The 20,200-nt window shown below is 48.1% G+C and overlaps 2 protein-coding genes across 5 annotated transcripts in view; one reads left to right on the top strand and one right to left on the bottom strand.

Annotated features, from left to right (window-relative positions):
* Nucleotides 1-20,200, bottom strand: part of DUSP18 (dual specificity phosphatase 18) — a 44,032-nt gene that overhangs the window by 4,230 nt on the left and 19,602 nt on the right. The gene's annotated exons all lie outside the window — the stretch shown is intronic.
* On the top strand, nucleotides 64-11,874 carry C16H5orf52 (chromosome 16 C5orf52 homolog). 4 transcript variants are annotated; one of them, XM_054005976.1, is made up of 5 exons: nucleotides 64-171; nucleotides 6,073-6,181; nucleotides 7,952-9,356; nucleotides 10,630-10,790; nucleotides 11,138-11,874. In XM_054005976.1, the coding sequence occupies exons 1-3, from the start codon at nucleotides 95-97 to the stop codon at nucleotides 8,207-8,209; spliced, it is 444 nt and encodes a 147-aa protein (XP_053861951.1). In that variant the 5' UTR covers nucleotides 64-94; the 3' UTR covers nucleotides 8,210-9,356; nucleotides 10,630-10,790; nucleotides 11,138-11,874. The 4 variants fall into 4 exon arrangements, with proteins under 4 accessions (XP_053861951.1, XP_053861952.1, XP_053861953.1 ...); XM_054005977.1 differs by lacking the exon at nucleotides 10,630-10,790 and adding an exon at nucleotides 10,316-10,471; XM_054005978.1 differs by lacking the exon at nucleotides 10,630-10,790.

The following is a 20,200-nucleotide window of genomic DNA, read 5'->3' as shown; positions in this document are numbered from 1 at the left end:
ACCCACCAGACCCCTCCTCCCCCGGCCATTGTGACACGCCCGCCCCCGAGGCAGGGGCCCGGCCCAGCCCAGCCCAGCCCAGCCAGCCGGCGGGATGGAGGAGCAGAAGGTCTCGCGGCCCCGGGTCACCTTCTTCCAGCCCCGCGTCAACCAAGTGCTGGTGCTGTTCAGGTGCGGGTCCGGCCAAAGGGCACAGGGACCCCCCACTGCACAGGGACCCCCCATTTCTACCCCTTGGCAGGGGGAACCCCACTGTACAGGCACCCCCGCCCCCCACTTCTACCCCTTGGCACAGGGACCCCCCATTTCTACCCCTTGGCACAGGGGAACCCCACTGCACAGGGACCCCTGCCCCCCACTTCTACCCCTTGGCACAGGGGAACCCCACTGCACAGGGACCCCTGCCCCCCACTTCTACCCCTTGGCACAGGGACCCCCGCCCCCCACTTCTACCCCTTGGCACAGGGAACCCCACTGCACAGGGACCCCCGCTCCCTACTTCTACCCCTTGGCACAGGGACCCCCGCCTCCCACTTCTATCCCTTGGCAGAGGGACCCCCCCACTGCTCAGGGACCCCCACTTCCCACTTCTATCCCTTGGCACAGGGACCCCCCACTGCTCAGGGACCCCCATCCCCCACTTCTACCCTTGGCACAGGGACCCCCCCCACTGCACAGGGACCCCTGCCCCCCATTTCTACCCCTTGGCACAGGGACCCCCCACTGCACAGCGACCCTCACCCCCCACTTCTACCACCAGGCACTACCCCCCACTCTCATTCCCTGACACAGAGATCCTCCGCCACCCACTCTCACTCCTAGGCTCAAGGGATCCCCCTAGTACAAGGACACAGCCCTGCCCTGCACAGGGATCCTCCATCCCCCCACTCTTGCCCCTGGACAGGGACCCACACACATATACATAGGAGTACATCCCTGCCCTACAGAGGGACCTCTCACCTCAGGCACAGGGAGGGAGCGCCCTGCTCCCCCCTCACCCTGGCCACAGGTAGCCCTTTTTCTTTCTCACCTCCCCTTGGGGACAAGAATGACAGCCCTTTCCTGCTCTCAGTCTGAACACACACACTCCCTCCCCCTGTGTGGGTATGTCTCTGAGGCGAGTGTATTAGGGAAATGGGAGGGGGAAGATGCTCTGTGTAATTTTTTGGGTGAAGGGAGCAATTGAGATAAGTGTATTGGTGGGGATGAGGGGAAGGACTCAGCTGTATATTCACTGAGGGGTTGGGATGAGAGGAGAGAGCGCAGTGTGTTTGGTGGCAGAAGGAGCTAGACTACATGTTCTTGGGGTTAGGGTGTTGGTGGCTGGTCTAGAGCTTCCCTCTCTGTGGGATGAGAGAACCTGATAGAAATCCTGTATACTGGGTGGAAGATTCGGTGTGACCCTCTCATTTGGGAGGCTCAGACTTTGGTGATAAATATCTGAAACCCTACAAAAACAACAAGGAGTCTGGTGGCACCTTAAAGACTAACAGATTTATTTGGGCATAAGCTTTCCTGGGTAAAAACCTCACTTCTTCAGATGCATAGAGTGAAAGTTACAGATGCAGGCATTATATACTGACACATGGAGAGAAGGGAGTTACTTCGCAAGTGGAGAACCAGTGTTGACAGGGCCAATTCAATCAGGGTGGCTGTAGTCCACTCCCAATAATAGATGAGGTCACCATATTCCCCAAAAGTGGCGCCTGCGGAACGGCGCCGCAGGCTGGCTCCCGGCGCTCCAGCCGGCGGAACGGGGCCGCGGGCTGGCTCCCGCCTCCTGGTGCTCAGGCCGGCCTGGCCAGCGGAACGGGGCCGCGGGCTGGCTCCTGGCGCTCTGGCCGGCCCAGGACTCCGGCCCTGAGAGAGCGTGGCCAGGGGTCTCGGTGCCCCGGACAGTGCTCCGGATGGGGAAGCGGGGCGGACCTGCGCATGCGCCGCTCCATCTTTTGGCGGTATTTCGGCGCATGCGCAGGGCCGCCGAAATGCCACCGAAGGACCGGCGCCTTTTTTCTCCGCCACTCCTCGTCGGCTGCAACCCTGGCTACACTACTGACTCCCAGTCCCTATTCAAGCCCACATTAATGGTGTTAAATTTGCAAATGAATTTTAGTTCTGCTGTTTCTCTTTGAAGTCTGTTTCTGAAGGTTTTTTTGTTCAATAATAGTGACTTTTAAATCTGTAATAGAATGACATAAGAACATAACATAAGAACATAAGAACGGCCGTACCGGGTCAGACCAAAGGTCCATCTAGCCCAGTATCCTGTCTACCGACAGTGGCCAATGCCAGGTGCCCCAGAGGGAGTGGATCAACAGGCAATGATCAAGTGATCTCTCTCCTGCCATCCATCTCCATCCTCTGACAAACAGAGGCTAGGGACACCATTCCTTACACATCCTGGCTAATAGCCATTAATGGACTTAACCACCATGAATGTATCCAGTTCTCTTTTAAACGCTGTTATAGTCCTAGCCTTCACAACCTCCTCAGGTAAGGAGTTCCACAAGTTGACTGTGCGCTGCGTGAAGAAGAACTTCCTTGTATTTGTTTTAAACCTGCTGCCCATTAATTTCATTTGGTGACCCCTAGTTCTTGTATTATGGGAATAAGTAAATAACTTTTCCTTATCCACTTTCTCCACATCACTCATGATTTTATATACCTCTATCATATCCCCCCTTAGTCTCCTCTTTTCCAAGCTGAAGAGTCCTAGCCTGTTTAATTTCTCCTCATATGGGACCCGTTCCAAACCCCTAATCATTTTAGTTGCCCTTTTCTGAACCTTTTCTAGTGCCAGTATATCTTTTTTTAGATGAGGAGACCACATCTGTACGCAGTATTCGAGATGTGGGCGTACCATCGATTTATATAAGGGCAATAATATATTCTCAGTCTTATTCTCTATCCCCTTTTTAATGATCCCTAACATCCTGTTTGCTTTTTTGACTTCCTGTGCACACTGCGCGGACATCTTCAGAGAACTATCCACGATGACTCCAAGATCTTTTTCCTGACTTGTTGTAGCTAAATTAGCCCCCATCATATTGTATGTATAGTTGGAGTTATTTTTTCCAATGTGCATTACTTTACATTTATCCAAATTCAATTTCATTTGCCATTTTGTTGCCCAATCACTTAGTTTTGAGAGATCTTTTTGAAGTTCATCACAGTCTGCTTTGGTCTTAACTATCTTGAGCAGTTTAGTATCATCTGCAAACTTTGCCACCTCACTGTTTACCCCTTTCTCCAGATCATTTATAAATAAGTTGAATAGGATTGATCCGAGGCCTGACCCTTGGGGAACACCACTAGTTACCTCTCTCCATTCTGAGAATTTACCATTAATTCCTACCCTTTGTTCCCGGTCTTTTAACCAGTTCTCAGTCCATGAAAGGACCTTCCCTTTTATCCCATGACAACTTACTTTACTTAAGAGCCTTTGGTGAGGGACCTTGTCAAAGGCTTTCTGGAAATCTAAGTACACTATGTCCATTGGATTCCCCTTGTCCACATGTTTGTTGACCCCTTCAAAGAACTCTAATAGGTTGGTAAGACATGATTTCCCTTTTCCGAAACCATGTTGACTATTGCTCAACAGTTTATGTTTTTCTATGTGTCTGACAATTTTATTCTTAACTATTGTTTCGACTAATTTGCCCGGTACTGACGTTAGACTTACCGGTCTAATTGCCGGGATCACCTCTAGAGCCCTTTTTAAATATTGGCGTTACATTAGCTAACTTCCAGCCATTGGGTTAAGCCGATTTAAAGGACAGGTTACAAACCTTAGTTAATAGTTCAGAGTTTATGGATCTTGGGTAGCAGATAGAATACCCCTGGTCGGGGTTCTGGGGGGGTGTCCATACTGTAGCCAGCAACTCTCCAAGATCACATTCTACAGGCCACTATCCTCTGATCCCACCGAGGAATACCAAAAGAAACTACACCATCTGCTCAAGAAATTCCCGGCTACAGTCCGGGAACAAATCTACATGGACACCTGCCCAAAACCCCGACCAGGGGTATTCTATCTGCTACCCAAGATCCATAAACCCGGAAACCCTGGACGCCCCATCATCTCAGGCATTGGCACTCTTACAGCAGGATTATCTGGCTATTTGGACTCTCTCGTCAGACCCTACGCTACCAGCACTCCTAGCTATCTTCGAGACACCACCGACTTCCTGAGGAAACTACAATGCATTGGTGTTCTTCCTGAAAACACCATCCTGGCCACCATGGATGTAGAAGCACTTTACACCAATATTCCACATGAGGATGGACTACAAGCTGTTAGGAACAGTATCCCTGATGAGGCCACGGCACGCCTGGTGGCTGAGCTTTGTGACTTTGTCCTCACCCACAACCACTTCAGATTTGGGGACAACTTATACCTTCAAGTCAGTGACACTGCTATGGGTACCTGCATGGCCCCACAGTATGCCAACATTTTTATGGCTGATTTAGAACAACGCTTCCTCAGCACTCGTCCCCTAGTGCCCCTCCTCTACTTGCGCTACATTGATGACATCTTCATCATATGGACCCACGGAAAGGAGGCCCTTGAAGAATTCCACCTGGACTTCAACAATTTCCACCCCATCATCAACCTCAGCCTGGATCAGTCCACACAAGAGATCCACTTCCTGGACACTACAGTGCAAATAAATGATGGTCACATAAACACCACCCTATACTGGAAACCTGCTGACCGCTATACGTATCTACGTGCCTCCAGCTTCCATCCAAGACACATCATGCGATCCATTGTCTACAGCCAACCCCTAAGATACAACCGAATTTGCTCCAACCCCTCAGACAGAGACAAACACCTACAAGATCTCTATCAAGCATTCTTAAAACTACAATACCCACCTGGGGAAGTGAGGAAACAGATTGACAGAGCAAGACGGGTACCCAGAAATCACCTACTATAGGACAGGCCCAACAAGGACAATAACAGAACACCACTGGCCATCACATACAGCCCCCAGCTAAAACCTCTCCAACGCATTATCCACGATCTACAACCTATCCTGGAAAATGATCCATCACTCTTACAGACCTTGGGAGGCAGGCCAGTCCTCGCTTACAGACAACCCCCCAACTTGAAGCAAATACTCACCAGCAACTACACATCACACCACAGAAACACCAACCCAGGAACCAATCCCTGTAGCAAACCTCGTTGCCTACTCTGTCCCCATATCTACTCTGGCGACACCATCAGAGGACCCAACCACATCAGCCACACCATCAAGGGCTCATTCACCTGCACATCTACTAATGTTATATATGCCATCATGTGCCAGCAATGCCCCTCTGCCATGTACATTGGCCAAACCGGACAGTCCCTCCGCAAAAGAATAAATGGACACAAATCGGACAACAGGAATGGTAACATACATAAGCCAGTAAGTGAACACTTCAATCTCCCTGGTCATTCTATTACAGATTTAAAAGTCAGTATCATTGAACAAAAAAACTTCAGAAACAGACTTCAAAGAGAAACAGCGGAACTAAAATTCATTTGCAAATTTAACACCATTAATCTGGGCTTGAATAGGGACTGGGAGTGGCTGGCTCATTACAGAAGCAGCTTTTCCTCTCCTGGAATTGACACCTCCTCATCTATTATTGGGAGTGGACTACATCCACCCTGATTGAATTGGCCCTATCAACACTGGTTCTCCACTTGCGAAGTAACTCCCTGCTCTTCATGTGTCAGTATATAATGCCTGCATCTGTAACTTTCACTCTATGCATCCGAAGAAGTGAGGTTTTTACCCACGAAAGCTTATGCCCAAATAAATCTGTTAGTCTTTAAGGTGCCACCAGACTCCTTGTTGTTTTTGTAGATACAGACTAAACACAGCTACCCCCTGATACTATCTGAAACCTAAAATACATGTCTTTGAGCCATGTAACATCAGCAAAGAACGTGAACTCTTGAGTGAGGCAGGGTGACTCCCTGGTGTCTTGCAGGGCTGTGAACAGTAGAGCTGAGCAAGCAATGGCATTGCTTCTCCTGAGCGGGGAAACTATAACAAGGCCCCTTTCCCCCCTCAGTCTGTTCAATGGCAGTGAAGTGGCTGTGAAAAGGTTTTTGCCAAAGAGTCACTTATCCACAGTCATCATCCGTGACAACACCAGTGTCCAGCGAATTCAGGAGATCAAGGTAACGCTAACACCCTTTCTCTGTCATTTGGAGAGACCCCGAGCACAGTGACTAGAGCAAGCCAGGACCCTACCCCCAGCACACTGAATTCCTCTCTCTGAGCTAGAGGTGAAGGGCTCTGTAGCCCTGCTCCAAGGCCCTGAGCAATCTCGTCCCCAGAATAAAAGCATTGTTGACTTCATTTAGAAATGAGCTGAAATGGCTGCTGGCCCAGGGGCCATAGTGAGAAAGAAGGTCTGGTTTCAAGGCTTGAATCCAGTTGTCTTGCTGTGAAGGTTGGGAACACTATGGAGGCAACATTAAATTCCTAGTGTAAAAGGAGGGTTTGTTTGCTGCACCAGTGAGCCCTAATGGTCATGTCTGGGGAAAGGTCTAGGTTGGATATTAGGAAAAACTATTTCACTAGGAAGGTGGTGAAGCACTGGAATGGGTTACCTAGGGAGACTGTGGAATCTCCATCCTTAGAGGTTTTTAAGGCCCGGCTTGACAAAGCCCTGGCTGAGATGATTTAGTTGGGGTTGGTCCTGCTTTGAGCAGGGGGTTGGACTAGATGACCTCCTGAGGTCTCTTCCAATCCTAATCTATGATTCTATAATTCTATGACTTCTCAATGGAGTCCCTTCTACCTTCTCTGCAGCAGAAGACATTGGGAGGCCACCTCTGATTATGGATGAGGCATCTGAGGACCATCTTATTCATGATGTGTCCTATAAATGCTGAGCACTCTGGTCCCGATCCAACAAAGCACTGGAGCACATGCTTAACTGTAAGTGCGCAGGTAGTGTCATTGTCTTCATTGACATTAGTCATGTGATTCAGTGCTTTATATGGATGAGGGCAAACCTTGCAGGATCTCTATCCAAGGGCTCTCCTCAGGGGAGTGGGAAGCTAGAGGGAGAGAGAGCGTTTTCATGAAGGCTCCAGTAGAGTGCTGATTCTCCCTCATGATCTTAAGATATGGGTGTTTTCTGATTGGCATGGTCTGTCTGGGAGTTAGTCCTATATGGAACATTAAGACCATAGGGAATCTCCATCCTCTGGGATGTTAGGGGGCTCAAGCTGGACAAGAAGTGATCAGCCTGCTCAAAATATCCAGGAAGAGTGAGCAGTGCTTGTGATGCAGGACTGACACGTAAAGCACAGAGACCCAGCTCCTCAAAGATATCTCCAGTTAGGTGCCTTTGAGCATCTGACCACCCAGCTCCCTGAGAGTGGGAAATAGCCACAGCTGTCAGGTGTTTATAAGATTTCAGGAATCAGTTCCCTCTTGTTCTGCTCCACTTGGTTGTAGATAACACGTTGATGGGCACATTAGAGATACCAGGGGAGATTACCTCGTCTCAGCACTGCACAGATTGGGGTCCTTTTATACTACCCAGGTTCTTGTCCCTATGATAGCAGAACAAGGATACAGATATTAAACAAGGATACTGGCCCTACACATAACTCAATGGCATTTCTGTCTGTATTCAAGGCAGTAACTTTTGAACACTGAATCCAGTCAATTCCAGAATGTCAGGGAGTGTTCTTGGACTCAGTGGGCAGAACTCTGTTGATCCTGGTGAAAGCCAGAAAAGCCGGTAAGGAGGCAGAGGCACTTGACCAATCTTCCCAGACCAATGTTCAGAGAAGGGTTGCTACTGTGAAAGCCCAGGGAGTGGGGGAGGATCCTGGAGGACACCTCTTTCCCCAAAGGCTATCCCCACTTTGCAGCTTTTTTGAACCATCACTGGATCCTGTGCTGAAAATCACACGTTTGTTGTCCTAAAGGTAAATCACTTGGAGGAGACAAGAATAAAGACCAGCCACTTTTATGAGCACTTAAAGAAGAAGTTCACGAGTGACCAGCAGAAGAAGATATCACGGTGGAAGAAGGAGTCTGATAAATTTGGGAAAATACTGGAGCTGATCAATCAGAGAACCAAGAACTTGGCGATTGCTTCTGCTAGTCTGACTATGAGGAAGTCCCAAGAAGGCAGCCAGAAAACAATCCCCAAGAAAGAAGCAACCGTAATGTTTGAAAAATGATCCAGAGAGGCATTCATCCAGCACCCCGTCAGGCTGTTTCTAATGAGTTTCTTTTCAGCATCTCTGACACTCAGTTTGTCTTTTTAGCAAAGAGGAGATGAAGAGAGTTCAAGCTAGGGCAGGTCTTAGTTGTTTCAGCAATAAACTAATAGAAATGCATTGAATAGCCATTCCCTTTCTGCTACTTCTCTTGATAATCTGTTTTGAACCGATGAGTTTAAGTCTCTTGGGATGGTGAGTGAAGTGGAGCTGGGAGCAGTGCAGTAAGGGACAGATGTAGGAAGGAAAGAATTTCCGAGGGACTGATTTGCACTTTTAGAACAGAAACATATTTTATTTGGGTGGAACTTTCTACTTGGCTTATGCCCCGTAAAGGTTTAACCTGCATCCAAATGGAAAGGGTAGGAGCTTGTCTGAGGACAAACAGATTTCTGGGACTGTTAGCAGAAGCTCCATGAGGGTGAAGAAGTCCCTTGTGGGGGAGGAGAGAGAGGGATTGCTTGCTGGAGGAGGTTGGGAGTAAGAGAAAGGGGTGAAGAGCTGAGACTGAGAAAATGTCTTCAGTACTCTAGGTATAATTTCTGGGGAAGCAGTACTCATAGAATCAGAGATTCCAAGGCCAGAAGGGACCACTGTGATCATCTAGTCTGACCTCCTGTATCACACAGGCCAGAGAACTGCCCTAAGTAATTCCTAGGGCAGAGCTTTTAGAGAAACACCCAGTCTTGATTTAAAAATTGCCAGTGTTGAAGAATCCACCACATCCCTTGGTAAATTGTTCCAATGGTTAATTACTCTCACTGTTAAAAATTTACACCTTATTTCTGGTCTGAATTTGTCTAGCTTCAATTTTCAGTCATTGGAGTGTGATTAATACCTTGCTCTGCTAGACTGAAGACCCCATTATTAAATTTGTGTTCCCCAAAGGTATAGACTGCAATCAAATCACCTCTTAACCTTCTCTTTGTTAAGCTAAATGGATTGCGCTGCTCGAGTCTATCACTGTAAGGCATGTTTTCCAATCCTTTAATTATTCTCCTGGCTTGTCTCTGAACCTTCTCCAGTTTATCAGCATCCTTCTTAAACTGTGGACACCAGAACTGGACACAGGTTTCCAGCTGTGGCTGCACCAGTGCCAAATACAGAGGTAAATTACCCTCTCTACTTCTCTCTGGATCCTCTAAATCCCCCAGTGCACCTTGCTAACCCTACACCCCTCTATCCCTAATCCCCGCATTCACTTATCTTGGGTTCCCATGGACACCCTTACCCCACAGTCTGGCACTCCCCCTTATATCCCAGACAGTCATTCACAAGCTTGAGCCCCTCACTGCCTACCGACCTTCTCCATCAATGACCCCTGTGGCCGGGAAGAGGGGGCATGCTCCCATCTTGGCTGGGCTTGGTGTGTGCAGGGGCAAATTTCTTCCTGTCTTGATTATGTTGAGCTGAAGGTTTTTTGCTCCCTCGGGGTGGGGTTCTCTCTGCCCCTGCGGTCCCTGTAGCATGGCTGAGCTCTTGTCATGTTCCTTTTGTCATTTGGTACCTCATTATACATTTTCCTAGGCAGCGAGTACCTTTGTTGGCAAGTGCACCGGATAAGACTAGACATCCTTTTTGGATAGTCATAAAGGTGTGTGGGGAGGATGGCCACATGACTGCTGGTTTCTCAGGGCAGGTTGGCTCCAGGGAAGGTGACTACAGCTACTGAGTTTTCCTCCCTCCTATGTTTTTGTCTCTCTCTCTCTTCTCTCATGTGGGCCAACACGTGCTCTCTCTCTCTCCTTGCCTCTGCTTGTACTGTCTCCCTTCATAGGACATGGGCAGGTGTGCTAGATCTTCATCCCCCCAGACTTGGTCACAAGAACCTGCAAGACGGGGTGATGGGGAGGGGTAGGTGAGAAACATGCTGGGCACTGGTGCTGCTGTGGCAATGCTGGTGGGGTGACTGGCCAAGAGACCCATCGGTGAGGAGTTTCTCTCTGTTCATGCAGTGGGGGGCATCTGGAATGGATGTGAGAGGGAGGCAGGGAGAGCAAAATCTCCTGCACCAATAGAGTTTTGGACAGTGATGGCACTTCCTTGGGTTCTTTGCTATGCTTGCAGAGGACTCCTCCAGGCCAGTAGCACAGCCCAGGAGCCCCAGCCAGAGGAGGACGGTCTGGAAGAATTGGACCCGAGCAATCTAGACATCTGACTTGGCAGTGGCACTGAGCAGCCCTCAAGTCCTGTCTGGTGGTGACGGTGATGAAGGAGGAGCAGGTGTCAATTTCAGAAAAATTATGTCTCTCTATCCAGTGTCTGAGTAGAGAGTCCCGCCCTGAGAGCAGAGAGCTGCTTCTTGTTTCCCCAGGACCAATCCCATGGAAGGAGGAGCTCTGCCTTTGGTTTGTAATTGTCCCCTACCCTATCTTCCCCAGGACTAAATGTGAAGAAGGGTGACCTGTGTGCAACTAGAGATGAAACCGGAGTTTTTTCTGGTCTGTCCTTCCACTTCACTGGGTGTATGTCATTGGACACCACATTGTTCTCGATGTGCATACTCCATCATCCCTTTCTTCAGAGAACCAGAGCATCCCGGGTAGGCAGGGTCTCTCTCATGGGGTCAGAGTGTGGAGTAGGGTGACCAGACAGCAAGTGTGAAAAATCAGGATGGGGGTTAATAGGAGCCTATATAAGAAAAAGACCCCAAAATCAGGACTGTCCCTATAAAATCGGGACGTCTGGTCACCCTAGTGTGGAGAGACCTGGGGGGCTGTAGTTCCTTTTCAGTTCTGACCATTTCAGGCACTGGGTAGGCTGGAGGGGAATAGAAAAGGGGGCTCCAAGGAGCAGTAGCCAGTTGACAATTTTGTGTGTCTGTCCTCCGCGCACCAGTGGTGCCTTAAATTACAAGTGTTCTCTCTCTCTCTCACTCTCTCGTTTCAGTTCTTAATGCCATTGTGTAGATGGGAGAATGGCCAGCCTGTGGCAGAGATCAAGAGAAGCAGCAGCCACCTTGAGCCCCTCCCAGGGGACAGAAGCTTGACAGTGAGCTGTGGAGTAAGAGCAAATGGAAATTTGCTTTCCAGGAAGCTACTGTACTTCAGGAAGACTCCCATCACCTCTCACAACTCCTTGAGAGGGCTGAAAGGGCTCCGCCAAGCTCATGGGTCCCCAGTTAGGGGCAGAGGCCTTTCCCCAGGTCCACCCCAAGCTAACATAACAAATTCTCTCCACAGACAACAGTCTTTGAAGCCCTCTTTCAGTAGTTAACTTGTCTAACTTGCATGTAACCAGAGCTGCTCAGTCCTAAATTTATTCCTTTCACATCAGTGAGTGGTATTCCCTGGTCACGGCACTCCTCGTCCTCCTCTCTACTGCCTCAGACCCCTGTGGGGTAAAGGCGAAGGACAAGAACAATAGAATGTTGTGTGGGGTGATGATTTTGGGTGGGGGAGTAGCCATGACTGCTTTGGGGAGATGTAGGGAAAGTCCTTCTGGAACAGCAAGCAGGGCCAGCTCTAGGTTTTTTGCTGCCCCAAGCAAAAAAAAAAAAAAAAAAGTGGCAGGAATGCCGCCCCTGAAATTGTGCCGCCCCAAGCACATGCTTGGTTTGCTGGTGCCTAGAGCCAGTCCTGACAGCAAGCACCGGAGACACATACCATTAAAGTTTCTGCCACGAATTTGATCTTTGTGGTTTTTATTTTCTGCAAGGGAGAACGGATGAAGAATAATTTCAGCTCTGGCCTGAGATTGAGAGGTAGGACTACCTGTCTTTGAGACAGATGCCAGGGAATGTCAGATGAGAGCAGAGGGCTGTTACTGTCACTAAGATCAGGGATGGTGGTGGGGGAGGTCACGCGGGGAATTATAAGCTTCCCAAAATTTGCCTACCCCCACACATAGCAAATGTCACTGCTGCTCCAGGGGAAACACACTCTGTGCATTACCATAACTGGCCATCTGGTATCACTGCTGCCCTGTGGGAAATGCACATGGGCTATAGCAAGGGTGGGCAAACTTTTTGGCCTGAGGGCCACTTTGGGGTTGCAAAACTGTATGGAGGGCTGGGTAGGGAAGGCTGTGCCCAGGACCGGCTCCAGGGTTTTTGCCACCCCAAGCGGCGGCGGGGAAGCCACAATCACAATTGCGATCGGCAGCACTCCAGCGGCAGCTCCGCCGTGCCGCTTTCTTCTTCAGCGGGAATTCAGCGGCAGGTGCTTCCCACCGAGAGGGTCCCGCCGTTGAATTGCCGCCAAAGAGCCTGACATGCCGCCCCTTCCCCTTGGTCGCCCCAAGCACCTGCTTGCTGGGTTGGTGCCTGGAGCCGGCCCTGGCTGTGCCTCCCCAAACAGCCTGGCCCCAGCCTCCTATCCGCCCCCTCCCACTTCGTACCCCCTGACTGCCCCCCTCAGAACCTCCGACCCATCCAATCCCCCGATTCTTGTCCCCTAACCACCCCCTCCTGGGACCCCCTGCCCCAACCGCTCCCCTGGGACCCCACCCCCTATCCAACTTCCCTGCTCCCAGTCCCCTGATCCCTATCCATACCCCCATCCCCAACAGGCCCCCCCGGGACTCCCACACTTCCGCTTCCCGTGAGTCTGGGGGGCAGGGGAACCTTTCCCTAACCCCTCCCCCCCAAGTGACACGGCTGAGGCCTGGGCCACATCACTCCGCTACCCGCCACCAGCAAGTGCAAGGGGCGTCCGTTCCCCAACCTCCCCACACTCACCAGCAGTAGGAAGTGGAGCACCACAGCTGGGAGCTGGCGGAGTAGAGCAGGCTGGTGCTGGGCTGCTCCGCTTCCCGCCGCTGCCGCTGAGTGAGGGGTCGCTGGGGGAAGAGGTGGAATGGGGGCGGGCCAGGGGCAGAGCGGGGGGGTAAGAGGCGGGACGGAGGGAGTTGTCGAGGCCCCAAACCCCCTTAGGGACAGCCCTGCCCTTTGCAGTGGGCGCAGCCCATGGGGGGGGCAGGGGATAGGGCTGGTGCTCCCACGTATGTCATGGTGTCCTAGGCAGCTGCATATGCTGCGTATGCCTAAGGCCGGCCCTGCCCCCCGGAACTCCCCGCCCCTTATCCAACCCCGCCCCAGCCCCCTTACCATGCCGCTCAGAGCAGCATGTCTGGCAGCCGTGCCACCTGGCCGGAGCTAGACTTCTTGTTGTTCAAACTTGGGGGGGGGAAGAGGGCATAAACAGAATAAATAATGAAAAGTTAATATAGATTTTGTTAACGTTCTTTTTTTAATCATCTAAGCTTGCTGTTGGTACCATAAGTACAGACATTTGGGGGAGGGGTTAAGCATGGGGTTTTTATATGATTTTCAACCTGTGTCCCTCTTTAACAATGACAGCATGGGCCCATGAGCTTGCATCACCTGTTTTAAACCAGCATATCTCCCTTTTCCTTTGTTGTCTGCATAGCTACAGGATTCTCCAGTAGTCTGCTTCCCTGCCCCAACGTCTCTGACATTTCAGTGATGATAGAAATAGTAATGACGGCTGTAACTTACTTAGACTGTGGCAGTGCTCAAAAACTGCTAGGTGTTCCATACACAGAGGAAGTCCTGGTCCCTTCCTCAAAGAGTGTACAGTTTAAAAAGACAAAGACAGGAGAAGGAGTAGGGGAAATAATGTATTTATATGGTAGACTCATATTTTATTGATTACATGTTTACTACTTGTTTCACCTTCCATCACTCCCAAGGTAAACATGCGAAATTTCCCTCCCCCTTATTCTCTTCACAAACCAGTTCCCCTTTAACTTTCTCCAACCCACACACCTGCCAGCTTCAATTCTAGTGTCTTTATTTCCCTTCTTAACATTTGCTCCCCTTTCCTCAACATGAATGAGCAATTTATTCAAGATAAATTGATGTTCAGCAGTTTAGTTTCACCTTTGCAGTGAAATAGTAATATGGAGTTTATATAGAAAAAAGGTTGATTTGGCCCATGCAAGAAGAGTCAAAATCCATGTTGTGGTACAACTTCAATGAAAATATATGCCAGAATGTCTGAAAAGATGCTCAAAAAGAACAGGAGTACTTGTGGCACCTTAGAGACTAACAAATTTATTAGAGCATAAGCTTTCGTGGGCTACAACCCACTTCTTCGGATGCATATAGAGTGAAACATATATTGAGGAGATATATATACACACATACAGAGAGCATGAACAGGTGGGAGTTGTCTTACCAACTCTGAGAGGCCAATTAATTAAGAGAAAAAAAAAAAAAACTTTGGAAGTGATAATCAAGATAGCCCAGTACAGACAGTTTGATAAGAAGCAAGTGTGAGAATGCTTACGAGGGGAGATAGATTCAATGTTTGTAATGGCTCAGCCATTCCCAGTCCTTATTTAATCCTGAGTTGATTGTGTCTAGTTTGCATATCAATTCCAGCTCAGCAATCTCTCCTTGGAGTCTGTTTTTGAAGTTTTTCTGTTTTAAGATAGCCACCCGCAGGTCTGTCATTGAATGGCCAGACAGGTTAAAGTGTTCTCCCACTGGTTTTTGAGTATTATGATTCCTGATGTCAGATTTGTGTCCATTAATTCTTTTGCATAGAGACTGTCCAGTTTGGCCAATGTACATGGCAGCGGGGCATTGCTGGCACATGATGGCATATATCACATTGGTAGATGTGCAGGTGAACGAGCCCCTGATGGTATGGCTGATGTGATTAGGCCCTATGATGATGTCACTTGAATAGATATGTGGACAGAGTTGGCATCGGGCTTTGTTACAAGGATAGGTTCCTGGGTCAGTTTTTTTGTTCAGTGATGTGTGGTTACTGGTGAGTATTTGCTTTAGGTTGGGGGGTTGTCTGTAAGCGAGGACAGGTCTGTCTCCCAAGATCTGTGAGAGTAAAGGATCATCTTTCAGGATAGGTTGTAGCTCTCTGATGATAGGTTGTAGATCATCAGAGATCTACAACAGCTGGTGGTGTTCTGTTATTTTCTTTGTTGGCCCTGTCTTGTAGGAGGTGACTTCTGGGTACTCGTCTGGCTCTGTCAATCTGTTTTTTCACTTCAGCAGGTGGGTATTGTAGTTTTAAGAATGCTTGATAGCGATCTTGTAGGTGCTTGTCTCTATCTGAGGGATTAGAGCAAATGCAGTTATATCTTAGAGCTTGGCTGTAGACAATGGACTGTGTGGTGTGTCCTGGATGGAAGCTGGAGGCATGTAGGTAAGTGTAGCAGTCAGTAGGTTTCCGGTATAGGGTGGTATTTATGTGACCATCGCTTATTAGCACAGTAGTGTCCAGGAAATGGACCGCTTGTGTGGATTGATCTAGGCTGAGGTTGATGGTGGGACGGAAATTATTGAAATCATGGTGGAATTCCTCAAGGGCTTCTTTTCCATGGGTCCAGATGATGAAGATGTCATCAATGTAGCGCAAGTAGAGTAGGGGCGTTAGGGGACGAGAGCTAAGGAAGCGTTGTTCTAAGTCAGCCATAAAAATGTTGGCATACTGTGGGGCCATGCGGGTACCCATAGCAGTGCTGCTGACTTGAAGGTATATATTGTCCCCAAATGTGAAATAGTTGTGGGTGAGGACAAAGTCACAGAGTTCAGCCACCAGGTTAGCTGTGACATTATCGGGGATACTGTTCCTGATAGCTTGTAGTCCATCTTTGTGTGGAATATTGGTGTAGAGGGCTTCTACGTCCATAGTGGTCAGGATGGTGTTTTCTGGAAGATCACCGATGGATTGTAGTTTCCTCAGGAAGTCAGTGGTGTCTCGAAGATAGCTAGGAGTGCTGGTAGCATAGGGTCTGAGGAGAGAGTCCACATAACCAGACAAGCCTGATGTTAGGGTGCCAATGCCTGAGATGATGGGGCATCCAGGATTTCCAGGTTTATGGATCTTGGGTAGCAAATAGAATGTCCCTGGTCGGGGTTCTAGGCATGTGTCTGTACAGATTTGTTCCTGTGCTTTGTCAGGGAGTTTTTTTAGCAGATGGTGTAGTTTCTTTAGGTAATCCTCAGTGGGGTCAGAGGATAATGACCTGTAGAATGTGGTGTTAGAGAGCTGTCTAGCAGCCTCTTGGTCATATTCCAATTTATTCATGACGACGACAGCACCTCCTTTGTCAGCCTTTTTGATAATGATGTCAGGGTTGTTTCTGAGGCTGTAGATGGCGTTGTGTTCAGCATGGCTGAGGTTATGGGGCAAGTGATGTTGCTTTTCCACAATTTCAGCCTTTGCACGTTGACGGAAGCAATCTATGTAGAAATCCAGTCTGTTGTTTCGACCGTCCGGAGGAGTCCACGCAGAATCCTTTTTTTTGTAGTGCTGGTAGGGGGGATTCTGTGGGTTAGTATGCTGTTCAGAGGTATGTTGGAAATATTCTTTGAGTCGGAGACGTTGGCCAAACCGGACAGTCTCTACTCAAAAGAATTAATGGACACAAATCTGAAATCAGGAATCATAATACTCAAAAACCAGTGGGAGAACACTTTAACCTGTCTGATCATTCTATGACAGACCTGCGGGTGGCTATCTTAAAACAGAAAAACTTCAAAAACAGACTCCAACGAGAGACTGCTGAGCTAGAATTGATATGCAAACTAGACACAATCAACTCAGGATTAAATAAGGACTGGGAATGGCTGAGCCATTACAAACATTGAATCTATCTCCCCTTGTAAGTATTCTCACACTTCTTATCAAACTGTCTGTACTCGGCTAGCTTGATTATCACTTCCAAAGTTTTTTTTTTTCTCTTACTTAATTGGCCTCTCAGAGTTGGTAAGACAACTCCCACCTGTTCATGCTCTCTGTATGTGTGTATATATATCTCCTCAATATATGTTTCACTCTATATGCATCCGAAGAAGTGGGTTGTAGCCCACGAAAGCTTATGCTCTAATAAATTTGTTAGTCTCTAAGGTGCCACAAGTACTCCTGTTCTTTTTGAGGATACAGACTAACACAGCTGCCACTCTGAAACCTGAAAAGATGCTCTGATTCCCATCCCTGGCACTCTTCATGCAACCTCATGATAAGTATATTATCCAAATACTTTCAGTGTCTATTGTGTCTGTGCACTAATGCTGATTAATGCACACCTTAGGGTTCACAAATTTGAAAGCCCAGATATTGATGTCAAACCAAAGACCATCAATCTACACAGTGTTAAGGTGTTAATATCAGGAAACAAACCATCACCTAAAAGCTTCACTGCAATCCTTCCTTTTTCTTTTGATCTTGTTATTTATTACTGATATGTCAAAAAAGTCCAAACCAAGTTTAATTTTCGTGGAGTGTTTGAAACAAGATGATTGTTCTTACAAGACAATTGCCCCCACTGTCTTCAAGCAATATCTAATCATTTCAGCTGAAAATACACTAAAGTGTTATCTTAAATTCATAACATCTAATAAAATTTGACTGCACATTATTGCACTTCTACTACGCAATACTTTTGAATCGTGATACCTTGTGAAATTCGCATTTTCCATATTTCACAGGAACCGATCTCTTTCAAACCACTAGCAGAGAATCCTAATGGCTTTCAGACAAAGATTCCTTGAGAAATTTTTCCCTAACTCAGATCAGCAATATAGTTCACATTTTCAGAATTCTCACAAACCCCTCTCTTCCAAACCACAAGCAGACAACACTATGTCTTTTGAAGCGTGATGTCTTGTGATATTTGTCCCTAGCACAGATCAGGCATCAATCTCTCATGTTTCCTTTTCTCACTAACTGATCTCTACCAACTGACCAGTAGTGCCTCCTAGAGGAGCTTAAAGAAAAATTCCTTGAGAAATGTGCCACTAGCACAAGTCAGGAATACATTTTTCATTTTTCAAAATTGTTCTGAACCAATCTCAACCATATCTCCAGCAGTCCATCCTAGTGGCTTTTAAATGAAGATTCCTTGAGAAATTTGTCCGTAGCATAGATCAGCAAAGTATTTCACCATTTCAGAATTCTCACAAACTCCTCCCTCCTAACCACGAGCAGACAATACTAATGTCTTTTGAAGGGTGATGCCTTGTGAAATTTGTCCCTAGCACAGATCAGGCATGAATCTCTCATGTTTCCTTTCCTCAATAACCAATCTCTACCAACTGACCAGTAGTGCATCCTCGTGACGTTTCAAGAAAGATTCCTTGAGTAATTTGTCACTAGCTCAGCTCAGGAAGGATTTTCACATTTGTTATTTTTCTCACTAATACATTTAGAAATGCATCCCAATGGCTTTCAAAGCATGCTTCCATGAGAAATTTCTCACTATCACAGATCAGGAATATAATTCACATTTTCTATATTTCGCAGGAACCGATCTCTTTCAAACCACTAGCAGAGCATCCTAATGGCTTTCAGACAAAGATTCCTTGAGAAATTTTTCCGTAGCGCATTTTGGCAATGGAGGTCTCATTTTCAGTATTCTCACAAACCCATCTCTTTCAAGCCACTAGCAGAGCATCCTAATGGCTTCTGAAGCTTGATTCTATAGGTCTACACTATGACTTTAATTCGGATTTAGCAGCGTTAAATTGAATTAACCCTGCACCCATCCATACAACGAAGCCATTTATTTCGAAATAAAGGGCTCTTACAATCGATTTCTATACTCCACCCCGATGAGCGGAGTTGCGCCAAAATCGATATTGTAATTTTGAATTAGGGTTAGTGTGGCCACAATTCAATGGTATTGGCCTCTGGGAGCTATCCCACAGTGCACCATTGTGACCACTCTGGACAGCAATCTGAACTCGGATACACTGGCCAGGTAGACAGGAAAAGCCCTGCGAACATTTGAATTTTATTTCCTGTTTGCCCAGCGTGGAGAGCACAGGTGACCACAGATAGCTCATCAGCACAGGTAACCATGCAGGCCGATAATCGAAAAAGAGCACCAGCATGGACCGTACGGGAGGTACTGGATCTGATCGCTATATGGGGAGAGGATTCAGTGCTAGCAGAACTTCGTTCAAAAAGACAAAATGCCAAAACTTTTGAAAAAATCTCCAAGGGCATGATGGAGAGAGGCCACAATAGGGACTCAGATCAGTGCCACGTGAAAGTCAAGGAGCTCAGACAAGCCTATCAAAAAACAAAGGAGGCAAACGGTCGCTCCGGGTCAGAGCCGCGGACATGCCGCTTCTACGCCGAGCTGCATGCAGTTCTAGGGGGGGCCGCCACCACTATCCCACCTCTGACCGTGGATTCCGAGGCGGGGATAATCTCATCAGCTACACCTGAGGATTCTGCGGACGGGGAAGAGGAGGAGGAGGAGGAGGAGGACGAGCTTGCGGAGAGCACCCAGCACTCTGTTCTCCCCAACAGCCAGGATCTTTTTCTCAGCCTGACTGAAGTACCCTCCCAACCCTCCCAAGCCAGTATCCAAGACCATGACCCCATGGAAGGGACCTCAGGTGAGTTTACCTTTTAAAATATAAAACTTGTTTTAAAAGCAAGCTTTTTTTAATGATTACTTTGCCCTGAGGACTTGGGATGCATTCGCGGCTAGTACAGCTACTGGAAAAGTCTGTTAACGTGTCTGGGAATGGAGCGGAAATCCTCCAGGGACATCTCCATGAAGCTCTCCTGGAGGTACTCCAAAAGCCTTGCCACAAGGTTTCTGGGCAGTGCAGCCTTATTCCGTCCTCCATGGTAGGACACTTGACCGTGCCATGCTTGCAGCAAGTAATCTGGTATCGTTGCATGACAAAGCCTGGCTGTGTATGGTCCCGGTGTTTGCTGGCATTCAAGCAACATCCGTTCTGTATCTCGCTGTGTAATCCTCAGCAGAGTGATATCATTCATGGTAACCTGGTTGAAATACGGGAATTTAATTAAGGGGACAGAGGTGGCCGTTCCTACTGGGCTGTTTGCCTGTAGCTGAAAAGAAATCCTTCCCTGCAGTTAGCCAAGCACGGGATGGGGGGGAGAATTGGCCCAGAGCTTTTCGCATTTGGCTAGAAGGGATCTTCCCTGATACCAGCCACGCAGTGGGGGAAGGGATAAAGCGATCATCCAGAGAATTGGA

The sequence above is a fragment of the Malaclemys terrapin genome, chromosome 16, assembly GCF_027887155.1.
Source record: "Malaclemys terrapin pileata isolate rMalTer1 chromosome 16, rMalTer1.hap1, whole genome shotgun sequence".
In the NCBI taxonomy this organism is placed as follows: Eukaryota; Metazoa; Chordata; order Testudines; family Emydidae; genus Malaclemys; species Malaclemys terrapin.
This window is presented reverse-complemented; position numbering and strand designations above follow the sequence as displayed.

Bases quoted from the DNA above. Each gene is read 5' to 3' on its own strand.
- C16H5orf52 (XM_054005975.1), top strand. From the start codon at position 95: ATGGAGGAGCAGAAGGTCTCGCGGCCCCGGGTCACCTTCTTCCAGCCC. The intron at 172-6,072 runs GTGCGGGTCCGG...TTCCCCCCTCAG, and splicing joins CAAGTGCTGGTGCTGTTCAG to TCTGTTCAATGGCAGTGAAG. The intron at 6,182-11,137 runs GTAACGCTAACA...CTCTCGTTTCAG, and splicing joins AGCGAATTCAGGAGATCAAG to TTCTTAATGCCATTGTGTAG.